The sequence below is a fragment of the Leucoraja erinacea genome, chromosome 3, assembly GCF_028641065.1.
Source record: "Leucoraja erinacea ecotype New England chromosome 3, Leri_hhj_1, whole genome shotgun sequence".
NCBI lineage: Eukaryota > Metazoa > Chordata > Chondrichthyes > Rajiformes > Rajidae > Leucoraja > Leucoraja erinaceus.
In genome coordinates, this window is record NC_073379.1 from 41,582,157 (window position 1) to 41,607,160 (window position 25,004).

A 25,004-nucleotide genomic window follows, 5' to 3' on the forward strand; every position below is an offset into this window, starting at 1 on the left:
ATTTCTATAGCACCTTTTACGACTTCAGGGCCTAAATTGAAACCTCCAAAATGTTTTCTGAGCTTTAAACTTTAGAGATACATGGAAGAAACAAACCCTTCGACCCACCAGGTCCGCTCCGACCAGCAATCACCCATACACCAGTTCTATCCTACACACTAGGGGAAATGTACAATTTTATTTAAACCAATTAATTTACAAATCCACACATCTTTGGAGTGTGGGAGGAACCTGGAGCAAACCCACGCAGATCACAAGGAGAATGTACAAACTCGGTGCAGACAGCACCCGAGGATGTTAAGGCAGCAACCCTACTGCTGTGCCACTATGCTGCCCGGGCTGTAGTCATGGGAATAATGCAGGAAACACAGCAGCCAATCTGTGGGCAGCTAGCACCCAAAATGCAAGTTGCTTTAGCAATGTTTACATTCGCCAGTGCACTGGAGTAAACTCCCCAGCTTTTCTTCATAACACTGTGTTAGAATCTTTTATGTCCAACTGCAATGGCGGGTGGCAAAAAAGATGGCAACCCAACAATGCAACATTTCTTTGCTTATGAACAGGAAGCACCATCTCGGATTATGCACTCAGATCTCTGACTTGAACACACAATCTTCTGACAAAGTCATTGTGCTGCTCAGTGAAATCAAAATGATTATAGAGAGGGATAGAGAGATTAACAAAAATGTTTTAATATTTTGTTATCGACAATTGCATTGAGTTTAAGATTTTGTTTAGTTTTGTTTAAAGATTCAGAGTGGAAACGGGCCCTTCAGCCCAGCGAGCCAGCACCAACCAACAATCACCCATACACTAGTTCTATTCTATACTCTCGGGACAATTTTACAGAAGCCAATTAACCTACAAACCTGCATGACGTTTGAACGTAAGAGGAAACTGGAGCACCCAGAGAAAACCCTCATGGTCACTGGGAGAACGTGCAAACTCCGTGCAGACAGCATCCGTAGTCAGGATCAAACCTGATCTCTTGAACTCGAGTTCTCGAGTTCAACTCGAATCAACTCAATTCGAGATCAACTCGAATGCTGCGCCACTGTGCCGTTGAGATCCTTTCGAATCAACATCATTGAAAAAGGCCGCTCAGTGGTAGCTGTTTGAATAAAGATCCAATATAGTTTAAACATGTCTTTATCAACTTGCAGGTAAAGAGACAAATAGATTGAGAGACTATAGATAGATTGACAGGCTGATAGATGGATAGATGATAGATGGATTATTGGCAGACAGATAGGTCGATTGACAGGCTGATAGATGATAGATGGATTGACGGAAGCATCGATGGATTGACTGACGCATCGATGGATTAACTGGCATTGATGGATTGACATAGAGATAAATAGATGAATTGATGATAGAGGAATTGACAGATGGAATGATTGGTAGACAGATAGGTTGACAGATACTGTAAGTGAATTGACAGACTTATAGATGAATTGAAGGCAGATAGATTGTTTGACAAATACAAATGAAAGATGGTTTTGAGACAGATGGATTGGCAAACAAGTAGATGGATTAACACACAGATGGGTGGTTTGACAGGTGGATAGATGGATAGATGATTGATGGATTGACAGGCAAATAAATTGATTGGCAGAAAGATAGGTGGATTGATCGACAGATAGATGGTTTCATGGACAAATACTGTAGATGGATTGACAAAGCCTGAGAGCTCGATTAGCAATATCCTAGAATTCCCTTCCAAACAGCTCTGTATGAATAACGTTAAAAGGCAGAATACAACAGATCAAGAAGGCAGTTCAATACCCCTTTCTTATGTTCAATTAAAATGGGTAATAAATGCCAGTTTGTTGACACTGCCCACATCTCATGAACGACTGAGAAAAATAAACAAATAGATGAATATTGATGGTTAGTAAATGCGGAGGTGAATAGTGAAGACCAGATAACAAATTATTGCATCTCTTCAGTATACTACTCCAATGATTTCATTTACAATAATGAAAATAAATCATTTGATTTAAAATGGTGATCTGAAACAATGGGATATTGTGTTGATCACATTCTTATCAGTTGCTAAACAAGAATACATATTTGGCTACATTGAAATTATATATATTTTTCTTTAATTGTGCTTATACTTAAGTATCCAAGATGATGTTATAATGTATGTGCAGATTGTGCTTGATGATGCAATGCTCCACATACCTGCTGTAGGTGGCCAGGAAAATCACATTGATATTCAGCAAAATATCAAACACTTCATGTTCAAAACTATGTTTAGGTAATAAGCCTCTGCAGAGTGTGCCACAGATTGGATGACAAGTTGTGTCAAAATGGACAACTAATTTAACTACGACGCCCATTTAAAGAGCTTGTAAAATTTATGGGTGATTTACATTTAATTTATGCATTTATGTTTTGTGTGTTTGTCTGAGTCTATGTGTCTGTGATGCTGCTGGAAATATGATTTTAATTGTACCTGTACCTCACTGTACTTGTGTTTCTGGCAATAACTTCGACTTGACCTGACCTGTAATGGAGCATAAATAATCCAAGGCATTTTGCAGGACTCCGAGCAAACAATTAAAATAATATTTCCAAATCCCAGAAAGAGAAATTAAAGCAGGAACCTAGTCAAGTAGAATGGTTTCAATGGATGTTTTATACAAGGAAAGAGAGGTAAAGGGGCAAAGGGATTTGGGATGGGATTTTAAACTTCAATAGCTGTAGGCACAGCAGTCAACAATGGACTGTTTCAATTTGAGGTGCAAGAAGGGGTGGGGTGTGCAAAATCATGTAAGTATTTGAAAACAAGGATAGGTATTGTAATATCAAAATTTCACAGCCTAGAGCCAATGGAGGTCAAAGTTCAGCGAGGTGCTGGAGGAATGGGCTCTGCTGCTGATTAGGGGCCTGGCAGCAAAGGTTTGTTTGGCCACAAGGTCACAGAGAGTGGAACAAGGCACACCAGCTAGAAATTAATTGGAATTATCATTGACAAACAGTAATAATTATACATTTTTTAGAATTACAGATAGCAACAGTGATAATTAGGTGGTGTTTCTCCTTCCCTGAGGAGGAGGACATTAGCAGGTGACCATTGGAACGTGTACTTACAAAGCTCCGGTGTATCCAGGAGTGCACTTGCATTCGCCGGTCACGTGGTCACAGGTTGCCCCATTCTGGCACTGGCATTTCAACTGGCACCCATTGCCGTACGTTCCAGGGCCACAGAGCTCCTCACACCTCCAGCCCTTGTAGCCTGGTGTGCAGAGGCACGCCCCAGTGATGGGATTACACAAAGCTCCATTCTTGCACTGACACCGGTTGTTACAGTGGGGCCCCCAGTGACTGCTGTCACATGCTACAATGTAAAAGAGAGAGTCATCTGTCACACAAGCACTGGGAGGATGTAGAAGCATGAAGGGTTTACATACAGTACTTTATTATGTTATTTTAAATAAATAAGCAAAAAATCAAAGCAGCAAAGCAAAATTGTTACTATTAACAGAGCAGTTCAAATGTGGTTATTTTTGATCATTGTGGTGATCATTACTATATATAATTTAAGTTTTAGAGTCATGGAGTCGTAGAGTGATACAGTGTGGAAACAGGTCCTTTGGCCCAACTTGCCCACACTGCCCAACATATTCCAGCTACACTAGTCCCAAACGACTGCATTTGGTCTATATCCCTCCAAACCTGTCCTATTCATGTACCTGTTTAAGAAGGAACTGCAGATACTGAAAAATCGAAGGTAGACAAAAATGCTGGAGAAACTCAGCGGGTGAGGCAGCATCTATGGAGCGAAGGAAATAGGCAACGTTTCGGGTCAAAACATTGCCCAGTCTGAAGAAGGGTTTCGACCCGAAACGTTGCCTATTTCCTTCGTTCCATAGATGCTGCCTCATCCGTTGAGTTTCTCCAGCATTTTTGCCTATTCATGTACCTAACTGTTTATTAAAGGTTGGGATGGTCTGCCAGCTTGTCCCATACAACAACCACCCTGTGCGTGAAACTTTTCTGATAAACTTCAATTTAAATTTTCTTTTTAAAACTGAGGAGCGATACTTTCTGGTCAAAGATGGCATATTTCTACATGGGGATACAAGGAGCTGCTGATGCTGGAAATTTGTATAGAGCACAAAGTACTGGAGTAACTCAGCGAGTCAGGCAGCATCTCTGGAGGACATGTTTCAGGTCAGAATCCTTCTTCAGACATCCACAGTCCTGAAATGTCTCGGCCTAACCACTGCTTAAACACGGGGAAATATGACAGTCAATTTCCACACGTGCCTTAGTCACAAAGGAGAAGTGTTGAAAGCTTGATAACAGCTTCCTTGCATTTATTACATATATATTACAGCATTTAAAAAATGCCATTCAGTCCAACTGTTTCCCATTGGTGTTTACAATCTGTAAGGGATAGAATAAGGAGGAAAGGTATATTGCTAGGACTGACAGATATGCAACACACAATAGCTAAACATTAACAGTAATCTATTACAAATCAGAAACATGATTGGATTAATTTACACATGCCTCTGTATCTTGTACGTGGAAATGCTGCTTCCTTGGAGTGAAAGTCTTCGACTAAACATTTGGTCATCTGTTCCAACATCTTGTGAGGTGCAGTGTCACTTTTACTTGATTGAACTCCCAAGAAGCACCATGAGATGCTTCACATCTAAGTGTGCTATATAAATGCAAGTTGTTGTGGTTGCTGAGGATAGCAACCGGCAGAGCAACATCAATCAACCTCTTCAGATTCACAAGTCTTCAGCTCTTGAACGCAATGGACAATTTGCGCATTGACAGCAGTAACTGTCGTTAACATACTGATAACATTTAAGCTGGTACAAAGCCAGTCATTTTGCATTCAGTAAACGCCAAGCCACTTAAAAAGCCAGAATATATTTTTCATGGTTAACAAAATTTTTAAATCAACATAAATACAATCTTTCCCACAAACAGATGTTCACACTGAATCTGCTCCATATTGTATCCGGACACATTAGAGTGTGTATGCTTCAACTGACAACTAAAAGTGGGACACATTCCCTTGGTTCCTTGTGTTGATGCAATAATCATGAGCTAAGGATCATGTGGTCAAAGGCATAAGTAAAATAAGCTTGTAATTTATTTTTTTATTTATTTAAATGGTTTGTGGTCAATTTGATCTGTAAGACCAACTTCAATTGACTCAGTGGTATGGCACCAAGGGTGAATTAATTTGGGTCAGGGGGAAATCTGGTCCCCTTCATTTCTCGGGATTGTGAAAAAACCTTTCCTATGTCTTCAGGGTAAAACTTATTTACAGCATGAAAACATGTTGAATGTAGAGATGAGATTTCTCAAGATCCAAAGTAGTTGTTCTTTTTGGGTATGACTGCTGTTCACATGTAGTCTAGTTAACACTGGTTATTGTGCAGATACAATTACTGCTTCTTTTCACATCGACAATAATTCTATAAACTTTGCACACAAAGCAAAAGGCTTTGTCACCCGGTCACACGCATGAAAAACGGTGCCTGCATTTCAAAGTTGAGGACCGGGTGCAGGGGAGGGTAGAGATACCAAAGTCAAATTGAGGGCAGAATGCAGATGAATGACACTGGGTTTCTCACAGACTCATCAGTGAAACAATGGTACAGCAAATTGTGCCTTGAAGCCACTGCTGGTCAAGTGATGAACCCTGGATGATTACAACCATTGTTGCCTATGTGATCGAGAACCCAGGCACAAACTGATGGTATTCAATCAAACATAATTGGTGGCTGCTCACATTTGCTGGGATTTGGAGTGGTGGGAGGTTGAAGGCTAGTTTGAGGAGGTACGGAATGCTCGAGGGCAAAAGGACCACCAAGTGACGTAAATAGCTGAATACGAGAAAGTATGGCCATGTTATAGGAAAGATGTTGTCAAGGTGGAAAGTGAGCAGAGAAGATTTACGAGGATGTTGCGAGGACTCGAGGGCCTGAGCTATAAGGGGAGGTTGAGCAGGCTAGGACCTTTTTCCTTGGAGCGCAGGAGGATGAGGGATGATCTTACAGTCTACAAGATCATGAGTGGAATGGATTGGATAAATGCACAGTGAGCCTTTTGCCTAGAGTAGGGGAATCAAGAACCAGAGAACAGAGTTTTAATGTGAAGGGGGAAAGATTTAATAGGAACCTGAGGGGTAACTTTTTTTACACAAAGGGTGATGGGTATATGGAACGAGTGGCCGGAAGAGGTAGTTGAGGCAGGTGCTATCATAACATTTAAGAGACATTTGGACAGGTAAATGGATAGGATAGGTTCAGAGCGATATGGGCCAAGAGTGGGCAGGAGGGACTGGTATAGATGGGGCATGTTGGTCGGCATGGGCTAGTTGGGCCGAAGGGCCTATTTCCCCACTGTATGACTCCAAGTAGAGTAGTTATATCCATGATCCAAAAATAATTAAAATTTGTTGATTTGTTTCTCTTATTTGATTTCAAGATTCAAGATTCAAGATTCAATTTATTTATCATTTGGACCCCTTGAGGTCCAAACGAAATGACGTTTCTGCAGCCATACATTACAAACAAATAGACCCAAGACACAACATAATTTACATAAACATCCATCACATTGCTGTGATGGAAGGCCAAAAAACTTATCTCTCCACTGCACTTCCCCCCCCCCCCCCCCGATGTCAGAGTCAAAGTCAAAGCCCCCGGTTGGCGATGGCGATTGTCCCGTGGCCATTAAAGCCACGCCGGGTGATGCAAGGTCGCACACCGGGTCTTGATGTTAGAGCCCCCGGCGTGCGCTCGCAGAGTCCCGCGGCCATTCCAAGCCACGCGGGGCGGTGCTGTAAGGCCCCGCTCCAGGGGCTCTTCGACCCCGCAACTCGGGCGGGAGAAGTCGCCGTTGCGGGAGCCCTGAAAAGCTGTCTCCCTCCAGGGACCCGCGGGCTCCCGGTGCCGCCGTCCGCCAGACCCGCAGTTGCAGCCTCCGAATCTCCGGAGGTCGGGCCGCAGCAGCGCTCCACCACCGCTCCACCCGTTCTGGACTCGGCCAGCTCCGCGACGGTGAGGTGAGTAGTCGGCACCAGAGCCCCCGGTCTTCCTGTTGGAGGCCGCTCCATGTTGCAGCCCCAACGACAACGGAGACCCGACAAAGAAAAGGTCAGGTCTCCCATGCAGGGAGAGATTTAAAAGTTACCCCCTCCCTCCCACCCCACCCCCACACACATACCCCAACAAAAAATAACAAAAACTACATAAAAACATAGACAGAAAATAATAAAAACGCAGACGGGCTGCAGAGGCCACTGCTGACGAGAGTCGCGCCGCCTACCGATTTATATAGATGTGGGAAGAGACAATTTGGGTCCTGGAGCTTGCAATAAGATTGAGGCTTATCTGTGACCAATCCCTTAATTTTTCTAGTTCGTAAAAATCTGTAAATCTCAAATTTAACATTAGCAATGACCCAGCATGATCACCAAGATGTAGCAATTTCTACTACTCTGTGCACATTAAAATGTTTGTTAACCTCCTTGTTGGAAAGGCCTGGCTGATGTTTATGCCATGCTCCAGAGACCTGATTAGCAGAAATTGTTTCTCAGTTCACCTGAACATCTTGAAATTTCATCCTTTACCTTTCTGTTGAAGGATTCCAACTCGCTACGCACTTTGCAAACAATTGTAGACACAATGTACTGCAGATGCTGGCTTGCAAAAATAAAATACAAAGTGCTGGAGTAACTCCATAGGTCAAGCAGCATCCGTGGAGAACGTGGATAGGTGAGGTACAACACAATAAATTGTCACAGAGTAATACAGTGTGGAAACAGGCCCTTCGGCCCACTTACCCACACCAGTCAACATGTCCCAGCCACACTAGTCCCACCTGCACGCGTTGGTTTATATCCCTAAAAACCTGTCCTATCCATGTACCTGTCTAACTGTTTCTTAAATGTTGGGATAGTCCCTGCCTCAAATACCTCACCTGGCAGCTTGTTCCATTCACCCATGTTGGGGTAGAATTGTGTTTGATTGAATTGGATCTTGTGAGTCGCATTGACTTTTGCCAATCATAATGTGTGCATCTGCAAATTACTGAAGATCTCTCAGATGCGGGGCTGAAAAATATATGTATTTTTAATGTTTGTCATGAGCCTATTAATCAATACAGTCAGAAAAATGTGCGTTTAAGTGCCAGCCTCAGACAAAGCTCTCAGCAGAAACTTCCAGCAGAGTACTGAGGAAGTACTGCACTGTTGCAGCTGCCACAGGTGACAGCACACAGTAGAGCCACAGCCTCACATAGGGTTGCCAACTGTTCTGTATTAGCCGGAACATCCCGTATATTGGGCTAAATTGGTTTGTCCCATACGGGACCGCCCTTGCCCCATATTTGACTGCTACTACTTGGGTCGAGAGGGTTGTTGGGTTGGAGTTTCGCGTCCGAACGCATCACACCCCCGTCCTGACGTAGTGCAGCCCATGGAGTGCAGCAGCAGTGCCTCGCCCTTGGCCCCGTCGGTCGGCAGCCACGCCAGCTGTCCGACCTTCTGAACTTCGCTTACCTCCCGACACCACCACCCCTCCTTCTCATGGCCGATCATCAGTTCATGAGTTGGATGGTGTGTTGGACCAAAACTCCTCAGCTGGCCCACCAGCTGGGCTTTGTGAGCAGTCCAGCACCCGAGCCAACTCCTCATTCTCCCAACCACGGCCGAGTCAGTCAATGAATTTCCGTCGGGAATTTGTCCCTTATTATGACTTTTTGTTCCTTATTTGGGAATGAGAAAGTTGGCAACCCTAGCCTCATAGCACCGGAGACCTGGATTTATCCTGACCGCGGGTACTGTTTGTTGTGAACTTTGCACATTCCTCATGTGAGCACGTGGGTTTCATCCAGGTGTTCCGGTTTCCTCCAAAATCCCAAAGACATGAGGGCTGAAAGGTTGATTGGTTACTGTAAGTAGCCCCTCAGGTGTAGGAGAGTGGTATTAGTGGTGTGGGTGGTTGGAGGGACGGTTGTTTATAAGGATGTAGGATGAATGAAAAGTAGGATTAATGCAGGATTAATCTAAAAAGGTAGTTGGTGGTCAGTGCTAACCCAATGGGCCACATAGCCTGCTGCATTGCCTTATGTTTGATTTTTTGGGAGAAAATGTAAACTGCGTCTCCAAAGAGAACATCAAACATTCCCTGGCAGTATCAATAGTACGATGACAGAGGAGACTGTGGACACAGGATCCTGGAACAAAAAAAGTTATTCTGAACTGCTGGAAATACTGTACTTAGCAGTTTAGTTTAGTTTAGAGATACAGCATGGAAACAGGCCCTTTGGCCCATCGAGTCCGTGCCGACCAGTGATCCCCATACACTAGCACTATCCTACGCACTAGATTTTATAATTTACAATTTTTACCTAAGCCAATTAACCTACAAACCTGTGGAGTGGAAGGAAACCAGTGCACCCAGGGAAACCCCATGCAGTCACAGTAGAACATACAAACTCCGTACAGGCAGCACCTGTAGTCAGGATGGATTTCGGATCTCTGGTCTCGTAAGGCAGCAACTCTACCACGCAGTTCAGACAGTATCTGTGGAAGCAAAGGTGTGGTTGTTGTTTCGGTCAAGACCCTACATCAGGACCGTGATGTCTAGAGTCCGGGAACCAGTGTTTATTCTTCAGTCAAGATCACTGAAGCAGATCATCTAATTATGGTTATTCTGCTCGCTGTCCACCAACTGGCTACCACATTTCACACAACGCGCTGGAGACTGCAATTCACAAATCCTCATTCGGAATCGGCTTCACACGCTACAGAACCGCAGATCAATCTCTCCCTGTACGTGGTTGAGAACTCAGCAGGGCATTCAATCGTTCATTCATATCTTGTCAAACCAACTTGCAAATCATCTTTTAATGACTGGCAGCTGTGTGGAGCAGTTTGTTGTCTACTAAGATAAACTTGGGCCTCATCTCTCAATTTGTCAAGGGTTTAAAATATATATATATATTTTATGACTTCTAGCCCAGGGTGAGCACAGCAGTTGCACAGGAAGATTAGTTGAACATACGAAGATGGAAGGTGGGAAGTTTAAGGGTTGTTTATCATCACAAAAGGCACTGTGTTATAAAGACGTAAAAATCTCTTTCTGGTTAACAATGTTTCATTGAATTGGAAGGCTACATACATATATATACCCAGTTTCATGACCGTTCAAATTTTAAACTTAGCCATCAAACTAAATGGAAAAAACTAGCAACTGTTCACATATTGCCACAAGAGAGTCATGTCAGTTTAATGCAAGACCCCTCCATCCAGTCCTGTGTGATTTAAAATGTCCTTCCACAGACAGTCACACACAAAGATGTTCAATGACTTCTCTTCCTGCAGAGTGCAGGGTGATCTTTGGGCAGTGTATTGGGGTGAGGAGTCGGGATAAGGGAAAGAGATGGCCAGATAGAGTTTGGAGTGACTTTAGACTTTAGAGATACAGCATGGAAACAGGCCCTTTGGCTCATTGAGTCTGGCGATCAGCGATCACCCTGTACACTAGCACTATCCTACACACTAGGGACAATTTACAGTTTTACCAAAGCCAATTAAACTACAAATGTGGACATCTTTGGAGTGTGGGAGGAAACCGGAGTGACCGGAGAAAACCCACGTGGTCACGGGGAGAACGTACAAACTCTGTACAGGCAGCACCCGTGGTCAGGATGGAATCCGGGTCTCTGCCGCTGTAAGGCAGACACCGTGCTGGGAGGATCACTGGAAATATTGACAGCATTTGTCAACCAATCATCCCATGGATAACAAGGTTAGAAAAGGAATCCACCAGAAAGAAGATCAGTTCTTGTGGCTCGTTTGGAGTCTGACCAACGACGGTTCGATACCAAAATGGCTCAGGCCACCACAACTTCAACAAGCCATTATTCTCTGTTTGATGAAGACCATGAATACCCCAGGGATCACCACTGACCATGAACATAATTGGAGCTGCCATTTAAATATTGCGGAAACCAGAGCATGACCGAAAATGGTAACCCTAGGATGAGTGACACACTTTCCATGTCCGCAAAATCTTCCCACTGTCTCTAAGGCACAGGTGATAGAATACTATCTATGTGATTGGATGAGTGTAGCTCCAACAACTCTCAAGATGTTTGACACCATCAAGGGAAAAACAATCTGCTTGCCTGCAATCTCATCCAACATCCAAAATGCTTTGGTCATCATTGGCACAACTCTCCCCACCATTGAAAGCTCCTCCACGAGACACTGCCTCAGGAAGGGACATCTATCATCATACCTTCTGGGTCATGCTCTCTTCTTGCTACTATCATTGGCTAGGAAGCCTGAAGTCCAACTACATCAGCTTCAAGAACAGCTACTTTCCGAGAACTATCAGAATTTTGAGCCGACCTATACATCCCGAATCCTACCTCAGCAACGGAGCTTACAGATCACTACTTGCACCAACATAGACCTGCTTTCTAATTGTGTATTTTTGCTAGTTTCTAGTTTTTAGTTTGCAGACTTTTTATTTTCATTGTCTTGCAGAACCTATGTGTAACATATGCATATGTAATGGTTAATTTATTTTCCTCCGTGCCTGTGAGACTGCGGTAAGCAAGATTTTCATTTTACCTGTACCTCACTGTACTTGTGCATTTGACATTAAACTCAACCACGTGTTTTAAACATCCACTCCTCCACTGCTAAGGCAGTGCATACATCCAGAAAATACGATGGCTTTGACAACATCTCCAAAACATTTGATCACCACCACTAAGAAGGATAAAGGCAGTGAAAGTTTGGGAAGTTCCAGTCCAAGTCATGGATTATCCCAACTTGGAAATAGATCACCGTTTCTTCATAGTAGCTGAATCTTAGTCATTGATCTACCTATCCAAGAGCATTGTGAGAGCACCTTCACCACATAGACGGTAAAAGCTCACGACTGTGATACACCAGCACGTGTTTGATGGCATTTCATGGATGTGCATTAAATCCAGTGATGTGTATCCAATGACATTAAAAGGTGGTGAGTAATATAGAGCAGCTACATTTGCCAAGGGAATGGATATAATGTGTTGTCTCGTATTGAGAAACTTGAATTTAAGTATGAGATATAGAATACAAAAGCAGGTATTGGCCCCTTTGGCCTGTCCCGCTAATCAATATGATCACGTCTGATCCATGTCTCTTTACTGCATTCCCATTCTTTCCCCATGTCTTGATGTCCACAAAGGTATCTCTCTCCTTCAGTGACCTGACCTCTTTCACCTTCTGAGGGGTAGAATTTTGTTTGTTCACCACCTTGATGAATATCTCCTCATCTTCAACCTACATATTCCAAAATGTATCCTAAAATGTACTCTAAGATATATGCTAATTCTAGACTTCCGAACCAAAGAAACTTCTGCATGGCGAGCCTGTCAGAACATTGCCCATTTCAAAGTGAGCTCCTTTCATTCTTCTAAGTTTGAGTAAAAAACAGACCTGGTTAACAATCTTTCCCAATAAAACAAAATCCCCATTCTAGGAATTAGTCTAGTTCCACTCCATCAATGGCAAGGGTAAGCTTATAGGTAAGGAGACCTAAATTGCCTGCGGTACTCCAGCCATGTTCTCACCAAGGTCCCAGATAAATAGTGTTCCTGTACTCAAAACCTCTTGCAATGGAGGCCAATTGCCTCAACTGCTTGATTAACTTGCATGTTTGCTTCCAGCGACTAATGTACAAAGAGATCTGCATTTCCTTCCCAGTGTACGAGGAACCACTGGTCTCTCTGTACATTGACAATTCCCATTTACTCAGCTCATACTGCCATTCATCTGTCTGCTCACTCAAGTGAAACATCTTCACATCTTCCTCCCAACTCTCAACCACATCCAGTTTCATGTTGTCAGTGAACCTAAAAACATTACATTTGGATCCCACATCCTGATCATTGATTGTGACTAGCTAGGGCTGTAGCACTGATCCCTGTGGCAACCCACTATTCATCGTCTGCCAGCCCATGAAAATACTGCATATTTGTGCTGTCTGTTCCTATCCGTCAAACAATTTTCAATCCATGTCAGTGTTAACCCCAATCCTATATGGCCTAACTTTAAATAACAATTTATCAAAAACATTTTGAAGACATTAATACACCAGATCCGCGGGCTCTTGTTTATCCATTTTACCAGCTACATCTTCAAAACATTCCAGCAAGTCTGCCAAACACAATTCCCCTTCATCACTCCATATTAAGGTTGTTGAATCCCACTGATATTTCCTAAATGTCTTCTTATCATATCCCTTATAATAGAATATGGCCTTTCCCTTACCATTTATATTAGGCTACCTGTTCATTTCTTTCTTTCTTTCTTTCTCTCTCTCTCTCTCTCTTCTCTCTCTGCCCCCCCCCCCCCCCCCCCCCCCCCCCCCATGAAGTAGGGTTACAATTTCGACCCTCCAATCTACAGGCAGCATTCCATAACCTACAGATTTTTGGACCAATTAATCTGTTATTTCCATGGCTTCCTCTTTTAGTAATTAATGGTTTTCAGTGCCATTAGTCTCTCCAGCACAATCATATTATTAATATTAATTTCCTTGAACTCCTTTCTTTTAGATTCTCCATTTCCCAGCGTTTCTGGTAAGTCATTCATGTCTTCTTCTGTGAGGACAGAACCAAAGTATTTCTTTAATTGTTCCATAATTTCTTTGATCTCCATGATAAATTCAAGGAATGCAAGGAAGAAAACAGTTCCAAGCTTTGCCTTTGACCACCATCCAGTTACAAGCTGCAGCTGCTATATTACTGTAATTGGTAAAAATATAGAGAAGCAGTTTTCTCACTGATCACAGAATTGCCCAGAAATCTGAACACAAAGATGAATTAAAAGGGTGAGAAATGTTTGTTGGGAAAGATCAAACATAATTCAATTTTATTTAAATGCTATTTATCCTCATGTATATTCCCATGAAATAGATCAATTACATTTTCTTCCTAGGTTTGTACTGTGGATATGAAAAACTCTGGCAAGGCCAGCATTAATTGCCCATCTTTAATTATCCTTGAGAATGTTTGTGATGAGCTGAATATAGTTGAACCACTGTTGTTCTTCTGGTTGAGGCACTCCCACAGCCCCATTGTGTAGGACTGTGGGAGTCAAGTCAAGACACAGAGGTCATCAGGTCAGGCAGCATCTCTGGAGAACATGGATAGGTGACGTTTTGGGTCGGGACCCTTCATGAGAGTTAGATCTGACCCGAAATATCACCTATCCATGTTCTCCAGGGATGCTGCCGAACCACTGAGTTACTCCAGCACTTTGTGTCTTTTTTTGTCAACTAGCATCTGCAGTTCCTTGTTTCTATAGAAAAATCAAGTCAGATAGGTAAACGATTTGGAGGAACACCAGCAGGTAGTGGTGCACCATCGGCTTTATGCCATTTTCCTTCTTGGTGGCAGAGCTTACAGGTTTAGCAGGCTATGCTGGAGTAGCCGAGACAAGCAGCTGCAGCAGATTCTGTGGATGCTTCCTGCAACTGCCTTGGTTTAATTTAGTTTAGTTTATTGTCACATGTACCGAGGTACAGTGAAAAGCTTTTGTTGCGTGCTAACCAGTCAGCAGAAAGACTATACATGATTACAATCGAGCCGTCCACAGTGTACATATATGGGATAAAGGGAATAACGTTTAGAGCAAGATAAAGTACAGTAAAGTACAACCCATTCGAGGGTCTCCAATGAAGTCGATAGTAGCTCAAGACCACTCTGTAGTTGATGATAGAATGGTTCAGTTGCCTGCCTGACAACACCTGGGAAGAAACTGTCCCTGAATCTGGAGGTGTGTGTTTCTGTACCTCTTGCCCGATTGGTGAGGGGAGGAGAGGGAGTGACTGGGGTGAGACTCGTCCTTTGGTTGGTTTGCGTGATGGTCTGGACTACATCCACGATTCTCTGCAATTGTGTGCAGTGCCAACCATACTAAGGAAAACACTAAATTGGTGCCGTGCATTTGCAAGCTGTACATATCACTAACTGCAAACTATTATTTGCCTTTTACTTTGTTCAAATCACCACATTTAATCAAAAACATTGTACACAATTGGTGACTTAAACTATTGCTCATTAAAACTATATTCAGAAACAGCCACGGGCATAAAACATTCCTCACGCATTTTAATAATATTTTCAGAACCCAAACATAATACATGGTTAACGCAAGAAGGAGGGTGGATAAGAAAATGATGTGCTGTATTTCTGGATTCTGCAACACCCTCTATAATTTTACATTGTACAGTCAACGTATCCACACCATGAGCAACAAGATTTGCAAATTATTCTCCACCCGATCTCATAATAGCAACACCATCCTACTGTATATCCAATTAACAATCTGCTCCAAGTGTGCTCTGATGATTTTTGAACTCTTCATTCAAACATTTTTCTTTCCAATCATGTACAAAGAAAATGTAGACACAAAATGCTGGAGTAACTCAGCGGGACAGGCAGCATCTCAGGAGAGAAGGAATGGGTGACGTTTCAGGTCGAGACCCTTCTTCAGACTGATGTCAGGGGAGTGGGCGGGACAGAGATAAAATATAGCCAGAGACAGTAAGACTAATGGGAGAACTGGGAAGGGGTCGATCTACCATGTACAGAGAAAATATGGTCTGTGATAGTCTTGCATAACCTTTAATTTGTAAAGCCATTCCTATCAATTATCTTTTTCTCAAATACAGTAATAGGAATTTGCATTTCATACTCTGTCTTTTAAATTATTTTATGTCAAGTCAAGTCAAGTCAAGTTTATTTGTCACATACACATACGAGATGTGCAGTGAAATGAAAGTGGCAATGCTCGCGGACTTTTGTGCAAAAGACAAACAACCAAACAACCAAACAAACTATAAACACAATCATAACACACATATTCTTTTACATAATAAATAACGGAAGGAAAAACGTTCAGTAGAGTTAGTCCCTGGTGAGATAGGCGTTTACAGTCCGAATGGCCTCTAGGAAGTAACTCCTTCTCAACCTCTCCGTTCTCACCGTATGGCAACGGAGGCGTTTGCCTGACCGTAGCAGCTGGAACAGTCCATTGCAGGGGTGGAAGGGGTCTCTCATGATATTGTTGGCTCTGGAGTTGCACCTCCTGATGTATAGTTCCTGCAGGGGGCCGTGAAGTTCCCATAGTGCGTTCGGCCAAACGCACTACTCTCTGCAGAGCCTCCTTGTCCTTGGCAGAGCAATTCCCAAACCAGATGGTAATGTTCCCGGACAAGATGCTTTCCACCGCCGCTGCGTAGAAGCACTGGAGGAGCTGAACCTAGTTGAACTGAGTTGGAGCTGAACCTAGCCACACAGTCATGTGTGTACAGGGAGTACAATAGGGGGCTGAGGATGCAACCCTGGGGCGATCCTGTGCTCAGGGTGAGGGACTTTGATGTATTCCCTCCCAGGAATGCAGTGTTTACAGCAACATTACCAGATTAAATCTAATGTGAGATGTCAGCTCAAGCAAGGGTTGCTGCTTTAGGCGGTTGGTCAAAGAAGTAGGTTTTACGAAGTGTTTTAAAGGAGAAAAGGTAAAGAAGCTGATATGTCAGAGAAGGAGAAGTTGAGAGGCTGTGCATGGTCACCAATTGGACATCAATGACAATTGGAGATGCACAGGGATTATAGGAGTGCAGCAATAGAAAGAGGTATCAGGATAGAGGCAGTACAGGAAACTTGAGGTCAGAGAGACGTAGAGAGAGAAAATGAGGGAGAGGGGGAAGGAAAGGGGTGTAGGAGGGGGAGAGGGACATGGAGGAGGTGGTGGAAGTGGAGGGGGAGGGGAGTGGGAGGGGGAGTTGGAGATGGAGAGAAGAAACGTCTTTTTGCCCACCGAGTCCAAGCCAACCATCAATCACCCATACACTAGTTCTACATTCTAGACAATTTACGGAAGCCAATTAGCCTACAAACCCGCATGTGTTTGGAACGAGGGAGGAAACCAGAGCATCCGGAGAAAACCCTACGCGTTCATAGGGAGAACGTACCAACCCAGCTCAGACAGCACGCAAGATCAGGATCAAACCCCAGGCCTCTGCCACTGTGGGGCAGTAGCTGTACTGGTGCACCACTGTGGGACAGTAGCTGTAATGCTGCACCACTGTGGGGACAGTAGCTGCTGTAACGCTGCACCACTGTGGGGACAGTAGCTATAATGCTGCACCACTGTGGGACAGTAGCTGTAATACTGCACCACTGTGGGGGCAGTAGCTGTAATGCTGCACCACTGTGGGACAGTAGCTGTAATACTGCACCACTGTGGGGACAGTAGCTGTAATGCTGCACCACTGTGGGGGCAGTAGCTGTAATGCTGCACCACTGTGGGGGCAGTAGCTGTAATGCTGCACCACTGTGGGGACAGTAGCTGTAATGTTGCACCACTGTGGGACAGTAGCTGCAATACTGCACCACTGTGGGACAGTAGCTGCAATACTGCACCACTGTGGGACAGTAGCTGTAATGCTGCACCACTGTGGGGACAGTAGCTGTACCGCTGCACCACCAGTGCCGCCACAATGAAAGATCTGGGATTTGAACACGGGGATGTTTGTTTTTGTAAAAAAGCTTTGATTAAGAAGGGAGTAAATGTATCAGACTACGGCACTGGGATGAATTGTACAGCTCTTCAGCCAGTGAGGAGTGAACTCATTGTGGAGATCAGCTTGTTGGCATTATCTACAACTGCACACTGCAAAGTGGAAGTGAGGAATGAGCTGGACTCAGCCCATCGGAGGCCCTGCCCTGCTGCCTGGCTCACCTCCAGGGAGAACAAACCTTCTGAGCTTTACCCATGAGATGACTGGCATATTCGAGTGCTACAACTGAGAGCCTCACCTTATCCATCTTTTATGGAGAGGCACAGTGGCGTAGCTGGTAGAGCTGCTGCCTCACAGCACCAGAGGTCCACATTCAATCGTGACGTTGGGTGCTGTCCTTATGGAGTTTGCGCGTTCTCCTTATGTTGCCATGGGTTTCCACCGGGCACTCCACCATCCGAAATACGTGTGGGTTTGTTTCCCCCAAATGTGTAGGGAGTGGATGAGAAAGTGGGAAAGCATAGAACTAGCGTAAACAGGAGATTGATGGTAGGTGTGGACTCGGTGTATCGAAGGCCGTGTTTCCGTGTAGTAACTAAAGTTGACTAAATCAAAATTTGAAAATAGACACAAAGTGCTGGAGTAACACAACGGGTCAGGCGACATCTCTGGAGTAAAAGGATAGGTAACGTTTCGGGTTGGGTCCCTTCTTCAGACTGAAAGTAAGGGGTCGGGTGTTGGGGGGGTGAAGACCTGGAGACAAGGTAACCTATTGTTGGCTAGGGATGGTGTGATCTGAAGTGGGAGGACCTCTTGAGATCACACCTCCCCTAGTCAACAATGGGTCTACTAGGATACCTCCCTGCCTGAGGGTAATTGTTGCTGGACCTGACTGGTCCTGGTCTATTCTTGCCACCAACTCTTCACCCCCCCTTCCTCCCCAACCTCTACTTTCAGACACAAGATGGGTCCCGACCTGAAACATCACCCGCCAGAGATGCTGCCTGACCCTTTGAGTTACTCCAGCAATTTTGTTTATCTTTGGTATATACCAGCAACTGCAGTTCTTTATTTCTAAATTAAAAAATTGAATCATTTGATTGGGTGACAGTCCATAATCAAGTACAAATCATTTGCCACTATTTTTAAACTTTTTTAACACTTAAAGGTCTGTTAAGTGTTTTTGTTCAATTAATGCTTTTTGTATCCATTTGAACAGATTCCAAGCATCTTTTATCAGATGCACTTTAAAAGCAGTTTAAAGGCCTTTGGAAACTGCATATTTGTCAAAAGTCCACAATAGTAATCTGGGAGCTAGGCGTTAGGAATCCTATCTGAGTTTCAGCAACATCCAGGTCACTTTTCAAGATGACTGCGTCAGCCAAGCATCGAGGGCAATTGGACTCTCTGGGTCTACAAATAATAAACACAGCTAAAGGAATAGGAGTAGGTATGTTACAAAACCTACCTGAATCGTCATTGGGAATCTGCCCACAGCCATGTCGGCGATTTTGGCGCTGTTTGGAGGGGGCGGGTTTAAAACGCGATTTTTACTAGGCTGTACTAATCGCAGATGTTCAGCCTAGTAAATCATTAACGAAAAATCGCTGCAAGACCCGGTCGCAAAAGGTATTATTAGTTTTATAGGCCTCGATAATATAGTTATAATAGTTTTAAAATTACTGTCTCATTCCGCAACCTCTCGCAGCCCCAGGGTTTTATAGAGCAAACAATTAAAGGTATGTACCTTATTTTTACATTAAATGGGGCATATATATAACCCTGTATATCAAGTTATCTATAGCGAGTAGTTCATTTTGGGCTTTTTATATCCCGCAGTATTTTTCTCGGCATTTGAGGGCACTAATCCAGCGCGATGTCAACGTTCTAAACCAGCGCGTTCACATGAACCCACTAGAAAGCCGATTTAAATGGGCATTTATTTACAGCAATTGAACACTAAATTCCTTCCATTTGGCCTATAAATTAATGTAAATTAGATATAAAAATCATGTTATATTGTGAATTATCTGTGAATAATCTTTGGACACTTAGGCTATTTAAAAATGTTCATCTTTCCTTAAGAAATGGGCTTTTGACTATCCAAGATCACAGCTTTTTTGTAATGTCCATTGAAAATCAATAGGGAACAAGATGCTAATTTCCGAGTATGAAAATGGCCATAACCTTTTTAATACTTGAGATATGAAAGTGAATTTGGTGTCAAATTAAACTTATTGTTATGCTTTATCTGATGGGATAAATTGCAGACTTGATTTTTAAAATCTCAAAATGTTGTAACATTGCTAATAGGAGGGTGACAGGTACAAATCAGCCAATTTATTTGCACAATCTCTATATAACCAAAAGTCTTTGGCTTGTTTGTATCGACGATGTGCCCACGATATGTCAATCTGCTTTTCCTATCTTCTTCCAAACGCTAGGCCACAGCCTTCCCATTTTCACATATCCTACTCACATTTTCCTGTCATGGCGATAAACATCTTCCCGTCGCATTCCCACCCCTATATTTCCAGCTATTAATCCTTTAAGTTTTGAAAACAGCCCCAAAATCTCACCCATTTCGAAAAAAAGCCCGAGTGACATCACAATGCACTCGCAAGGCAGGATGGGACACTCCAGGAGGGAGGGGCATTCCACGTTTACGGTGAATGAGGAGTGGTGGCAGCTGCCAGCGTCTGACACCCGCCCAGTACCTGGTGGGGAGGATGATGCCACGGGCCGAGCCCGGGGACTGGGCCTGGGCCTGGGCTGGAGCCGAGCCTGGTGCTAGAGCTGGAGCAAAGGTCAAGCCCAGGGCTTGGGATGGGGCCGTGGCCGGGACCGAGAAAGATGAGGCTGGGCCCAAGGTCAGTGCAGAGCCTGGAGATGAAGTTGGGACCTGTACTGGAGCCCAGGCGTCGATCGAGCTGACGGCCGGAGTCTACAGCCAGGGCCGGGCTGAGTACAAGAACCAGGCCGAGTTCCAGGCCCTGGCACTGCTCTACGACCTGGGTAGGTCCTGGGTAAGGGAGTGGGAGTGAGGGGAGGAGGATGAGAGAAATGAGGAGGAGGGAGATGGGGTGGGGAGAGGGATGGTAGAGGGAGATGAGGAGGGGTGGAGGAGGGAGATAGGGAGGGGTGGGGGAGGGAAATGCTCCCTCCCTATCTACCATCACTCCCACCCTCTCTATCGCCCTCCGACTCTACCCCCTCCCTCTCCCTCTCCACCCTCCCTTCCTCCCACTCTACTGCCCTCCCTCTCCCTCTACCCCCTCCCTCTCTGCCCCTCTTACTCTCTACCCCCTCACCCTCTCTCTACCCCTCCCCCTCCCTCTACCCCCTCCACTCACTCACCTCCCCTTTTACCCCTGTCCCTCTCTACCCCCCTCCCTCTCTACCCTCCCTCCCTACCACCCCATCGTGCTCTGCCCCCCCTCCCCCCTCCATCCATCTCTAGGGATTGAAGAGGGAGGGTGAAGAGGGAGGGTGAAGAGGAGGAGGGAGTGCTGAGGGATGAGGGGAAACGAGCCGCGTCTGCGCAGTTGGGGGCTATGCGTGAGTGGTGCAATATTGCGTTGGGGGAACGGGTGAGTGGTGGAATCTTACGTTGGGGAGCAAACCCAACAGGTCTGCACTTGGTCTAGTACATTATAAATCTATTCACAGATAACGTCTGAATGTCTGAAATGATAATGACGGAGCAAACTTTTCGCTCCGACATTACACTGACCTACGTTATGATTCAAATTCAAATACTTTTCCAAGTTTGAACTTTTCATTATTTTTGTGAACACGGTTGACTTGCTCTTTTTATTAAAGAGTGTTAACAAAGCAACAATATGAAAAAAGATTGTGATGTCTATTTTAGTGACTCAGGTTGGAAGTCCACCCTTGATTTTTGTTTTCTTTTCCTGTTCACATTTCAATTCCCACTTCGTTGTTCATTGTCAGCATGTGCAAATGTATTTATTTTTTCATTCATTTATTCATCCATGTAACGTGGGCCGTGCTGACAAGGCCAACGTTTACTCCCTAGTGAGTGAAAAATGTTGATTTGAATGGCAAACAGATGATTATTTTAGCGGAAAAAATGTGCAAAGCACGCAGAAAATCTATATGAGAATTAAACAATCTAAATTATTTTATACACATAAACCGGAGGGCAATAAAAAGGATCCCTTACAATCTTCAGGGGAAGTTTTGAGTTCCTTAGAGAGACTCACTATTGTGCTTCATTCAAAACAGAATGCACCTTTGACAGTACAACTCTCCTTTGGTACTGCACTCAGTATCATAAGGTCATATGTTTTTTTTGTCATAGGAGCAGAATTAGGCCATACGGCCCATCTCTGCCATTCAATCATGGCTGATCTATCTCTCCCTCCTAACCCCATACTCCCCATAACCCGACACCTGTACTAATCAAGAATCTATCTCTGCCTTAAAAATAACCATTGACGGCCTCCACAGCCTTTTACGGCAAAGAATTCCACAGATTCACCACCCTCTAACTAAAGAAATTCCTCTTCATCTTCCTAATGGAGCATCCTTTAATTCTGAGGCTATGACCTTTAGGCCTAGACTCTCCCACTAGTGGAAACATCCTCTCCACATTCACTCTATCCAAGCCTTTCACTATTCTGTATGTTTCAAAGAGGTCCCCTCTCATTCTTCTAAACTCCAACGAGTACAGGCCCAGTGCTGCCAAACACTCAAATTGCGGTAACCCACTCATTCATGGGATTATTCTTGTAAACCTTCTCTGGACCCTCTCTCTCTCGAGCCAGTACATCCTTCCTCAGATACGTTGCTCAAAATAGCTCACAATACTCCAAATGAGGCCTGACAAGTCCCTGATCGAGCATTGGCATTACATCCATGTCAGGTGTAGCTGCATCAATCACTGTTTGGGTTTCTGGGGTGGCTCTTGTACTTCCTTGTAACAGTAGAAAATGTACAAAAATCACACGATATAATAACCATATTTCCACATGATTTGTTTTGAATCTCATCAAAATGACACAAGACTGAAATGAAAGTGCAATTACCAAAAGTGGAGAGAGAGGAAGCAAGTTCTGGATATGTAGATACATCGGACTTCTGAAGTTGATAATGTCATGCAAGTTTCTTCGCATGTACAGAGGTCCACAAGACAAACAATTTGTAACCCAGATGTAGCCTGTACTGACCTCTACCCTGAAACGACTTCTACCATCAAATTAAATTACAGTCGGACAACACAGCCTTAAGCTTAAAGACATAATGGGAAATTGCCCGAAGCAAATCCAGGCAAAGGTAGGAAATGTAGGGAACCAATGTATTTTGCAGCTGTGCCCATGTGGAATATTCTAAAAATTAATGCAGTTTCACAGATTTGAACAAACCTCAAACAAGTTCCATTTATCCACTGGACCATTTATTTTCATTAATGATAAATGCTTTTGACACTTGCAGGATTATACCACCTTGGAGACACACTGAAAAGCACAGCAGGCAGTTTATATGCTACATGGTCATGGAGATTAAAATCCAATTTGGTAAGGAATTTATGCCTACAACACAATTCATTGTACCTCTCAGAAAATTGACATTATTCTACATCTTCTAAAACCAAATGTAGCAAATCATTTCCAAAATTATAAATGTGAAAAACCTCATGCTGCTGGATCATGCAAGAGACAAACTGGCATTGTTAAAAAAAGTGGTTACATATTTACATTGCATAAGAAGCAGATGTTGTTATGCAAGAAGTACACAAGATCAAGTCAGCACCTGCGGAGCAAATAATTGGTGTCCTGGATTGATTCAGAAGTGAAAACTAAGAGTTGAATGCTCAGAAAGTGTGGCCGGATGGGAGGGACATAAAATGACTTACATTGCTTTATCACCCTTCACATTCCTTTCAGAACATCCCAAAGGATTGGGAAGTAATGATGTTCTTTTGAAAATGCAGTTTCAGCATAATATAGGAATCGTAGCAGTTGGGCTTCATGCCAGTACGATGATGATCAAATCATCTATTTTATTGGCATTGAAGGAGATAAACATTTACAATTTGGCCCACACCATCCTAGATATCTCCTTGCACAGTTGTTTAATATAATGGCCATTTTTATTTTTTATTTCACTTGAGAGGGCACACAAAGCTTAATTTTATAGTGTCATCTGAAAGCCAATCCAATGGTGCAGTTTGCCCTCAGCACGAGGAGATCAAGAGTGTTTTATTGTCATCTTACAACATATCACCACATTCCAGGTTTGGAGGTTAATCGGCTTCTGTAAATTGCCCCTAGAGTGTAGGATGCAAAGGTGGGATAACATAGTGTACGGGTGTTTGATGGTCGGCGCGGACTATTTCCATGTTGCATCTCTCACTTCAACTAAAGAACTAAGATGTGTAAAAATAATACTCTGAAAACACCATAATAACAACAAATAAAGTTTGAATCAGTCTGAAGGGACTCGACCCGAAGCATCACCTATTCCTTCCCGCCATAGATGCAGCATCACCCGCTGAGTTTCTCCAGCATTTTTGTCTATCTTCAATTGTTCCAGCATCTACAGTTCCTTCTTCATCAAATAAAGCTCAGTGCATGTGTGTGTAAAAAAAAAAACAATAATAATGCATAGAGAGAAATAATGCCCCTAATTCTATGTAGTTTGGAGCTTATTTATAGCATTTAAAAGCCTGATGGTTGGAGGGAAGATGCTCCTCGTGAACCTGGGTGCTCCAGCTTTCAGGTTTCTATAGCTGCTTTCCAATGGCAGGAGTGTATTGTGCTCGAGCCTCAGAACTGGGGTATGAACCTGTGATGCAGAAACTGCATGACTGAGGTCACCGCAGAATGATAAGCACAGAGGAGTCACAGTGAGATGAAGCAAAAGATCATCGCAATCAAACAGAAGTAGCAAAAATAATCAAATCATTTAAAGAAAAAGTTGAATATTGAGTGACAGAGGGAAATCATCAGAAAAGTAAGAAGATGGGAAATAGAAAATGTAGAAATCTCCCAATTGGATTTGAAAAGAAAACTGAACGTATTGGTGAGCAACATTTTTTTTACTACATATACACAAGAAAGTATGTTATCAATACGATCACAGCCAGCGAGTAATTTTATTTTAATTCTTTCCTTCCCGGTCCCAAAACAATTCAACCCCACTCTCTCTTCATTTTCATCCTCCAGCCTATCCCCATCAACCACCTTCCTCTTTTCCGCACAAGATGCCCCACATCACCCACAATAAATATTTAACCCACACCTCCCCCACTTCCAGCTGCATCTCCTGTCATGCACATTAACCCTTCCCACACTCCCACAAGTCCTCTCCTTTTCAGAGTGACCAACACTCTTAAAATGCTTGAAAATTATGTGAAAAGTTAAGTGGACTGGTTGAGCCAGTGATTCTGTCCTTGAGGCTTGG

At 43.6% G+C, this 25,004-nt stretch overlaps 1 protein-coding gene across 1 annotated transcript in view; it reads right to left on the bottom strand.

The window, feature by feature from the left end:
- megf10 (multiple EGF-like-domains 10) overlaps window positions 1-25,004 on the bottom strand; it is a 166,962-nt gene that overhangs the window by 77,576 nt on the left and 64,382 nt on the right. Inside the window, exon 6 of the mRNA XM_055632519.1 lies at window positions 3,100-3,346. Coding sequence (XP_055488494.1) covers window positions 3,100-3,346 — 247 coding nt within the window. The remainder of the gene's footprint in view (window positions 1-3,099; window positions 3,347-25,004) is intronic.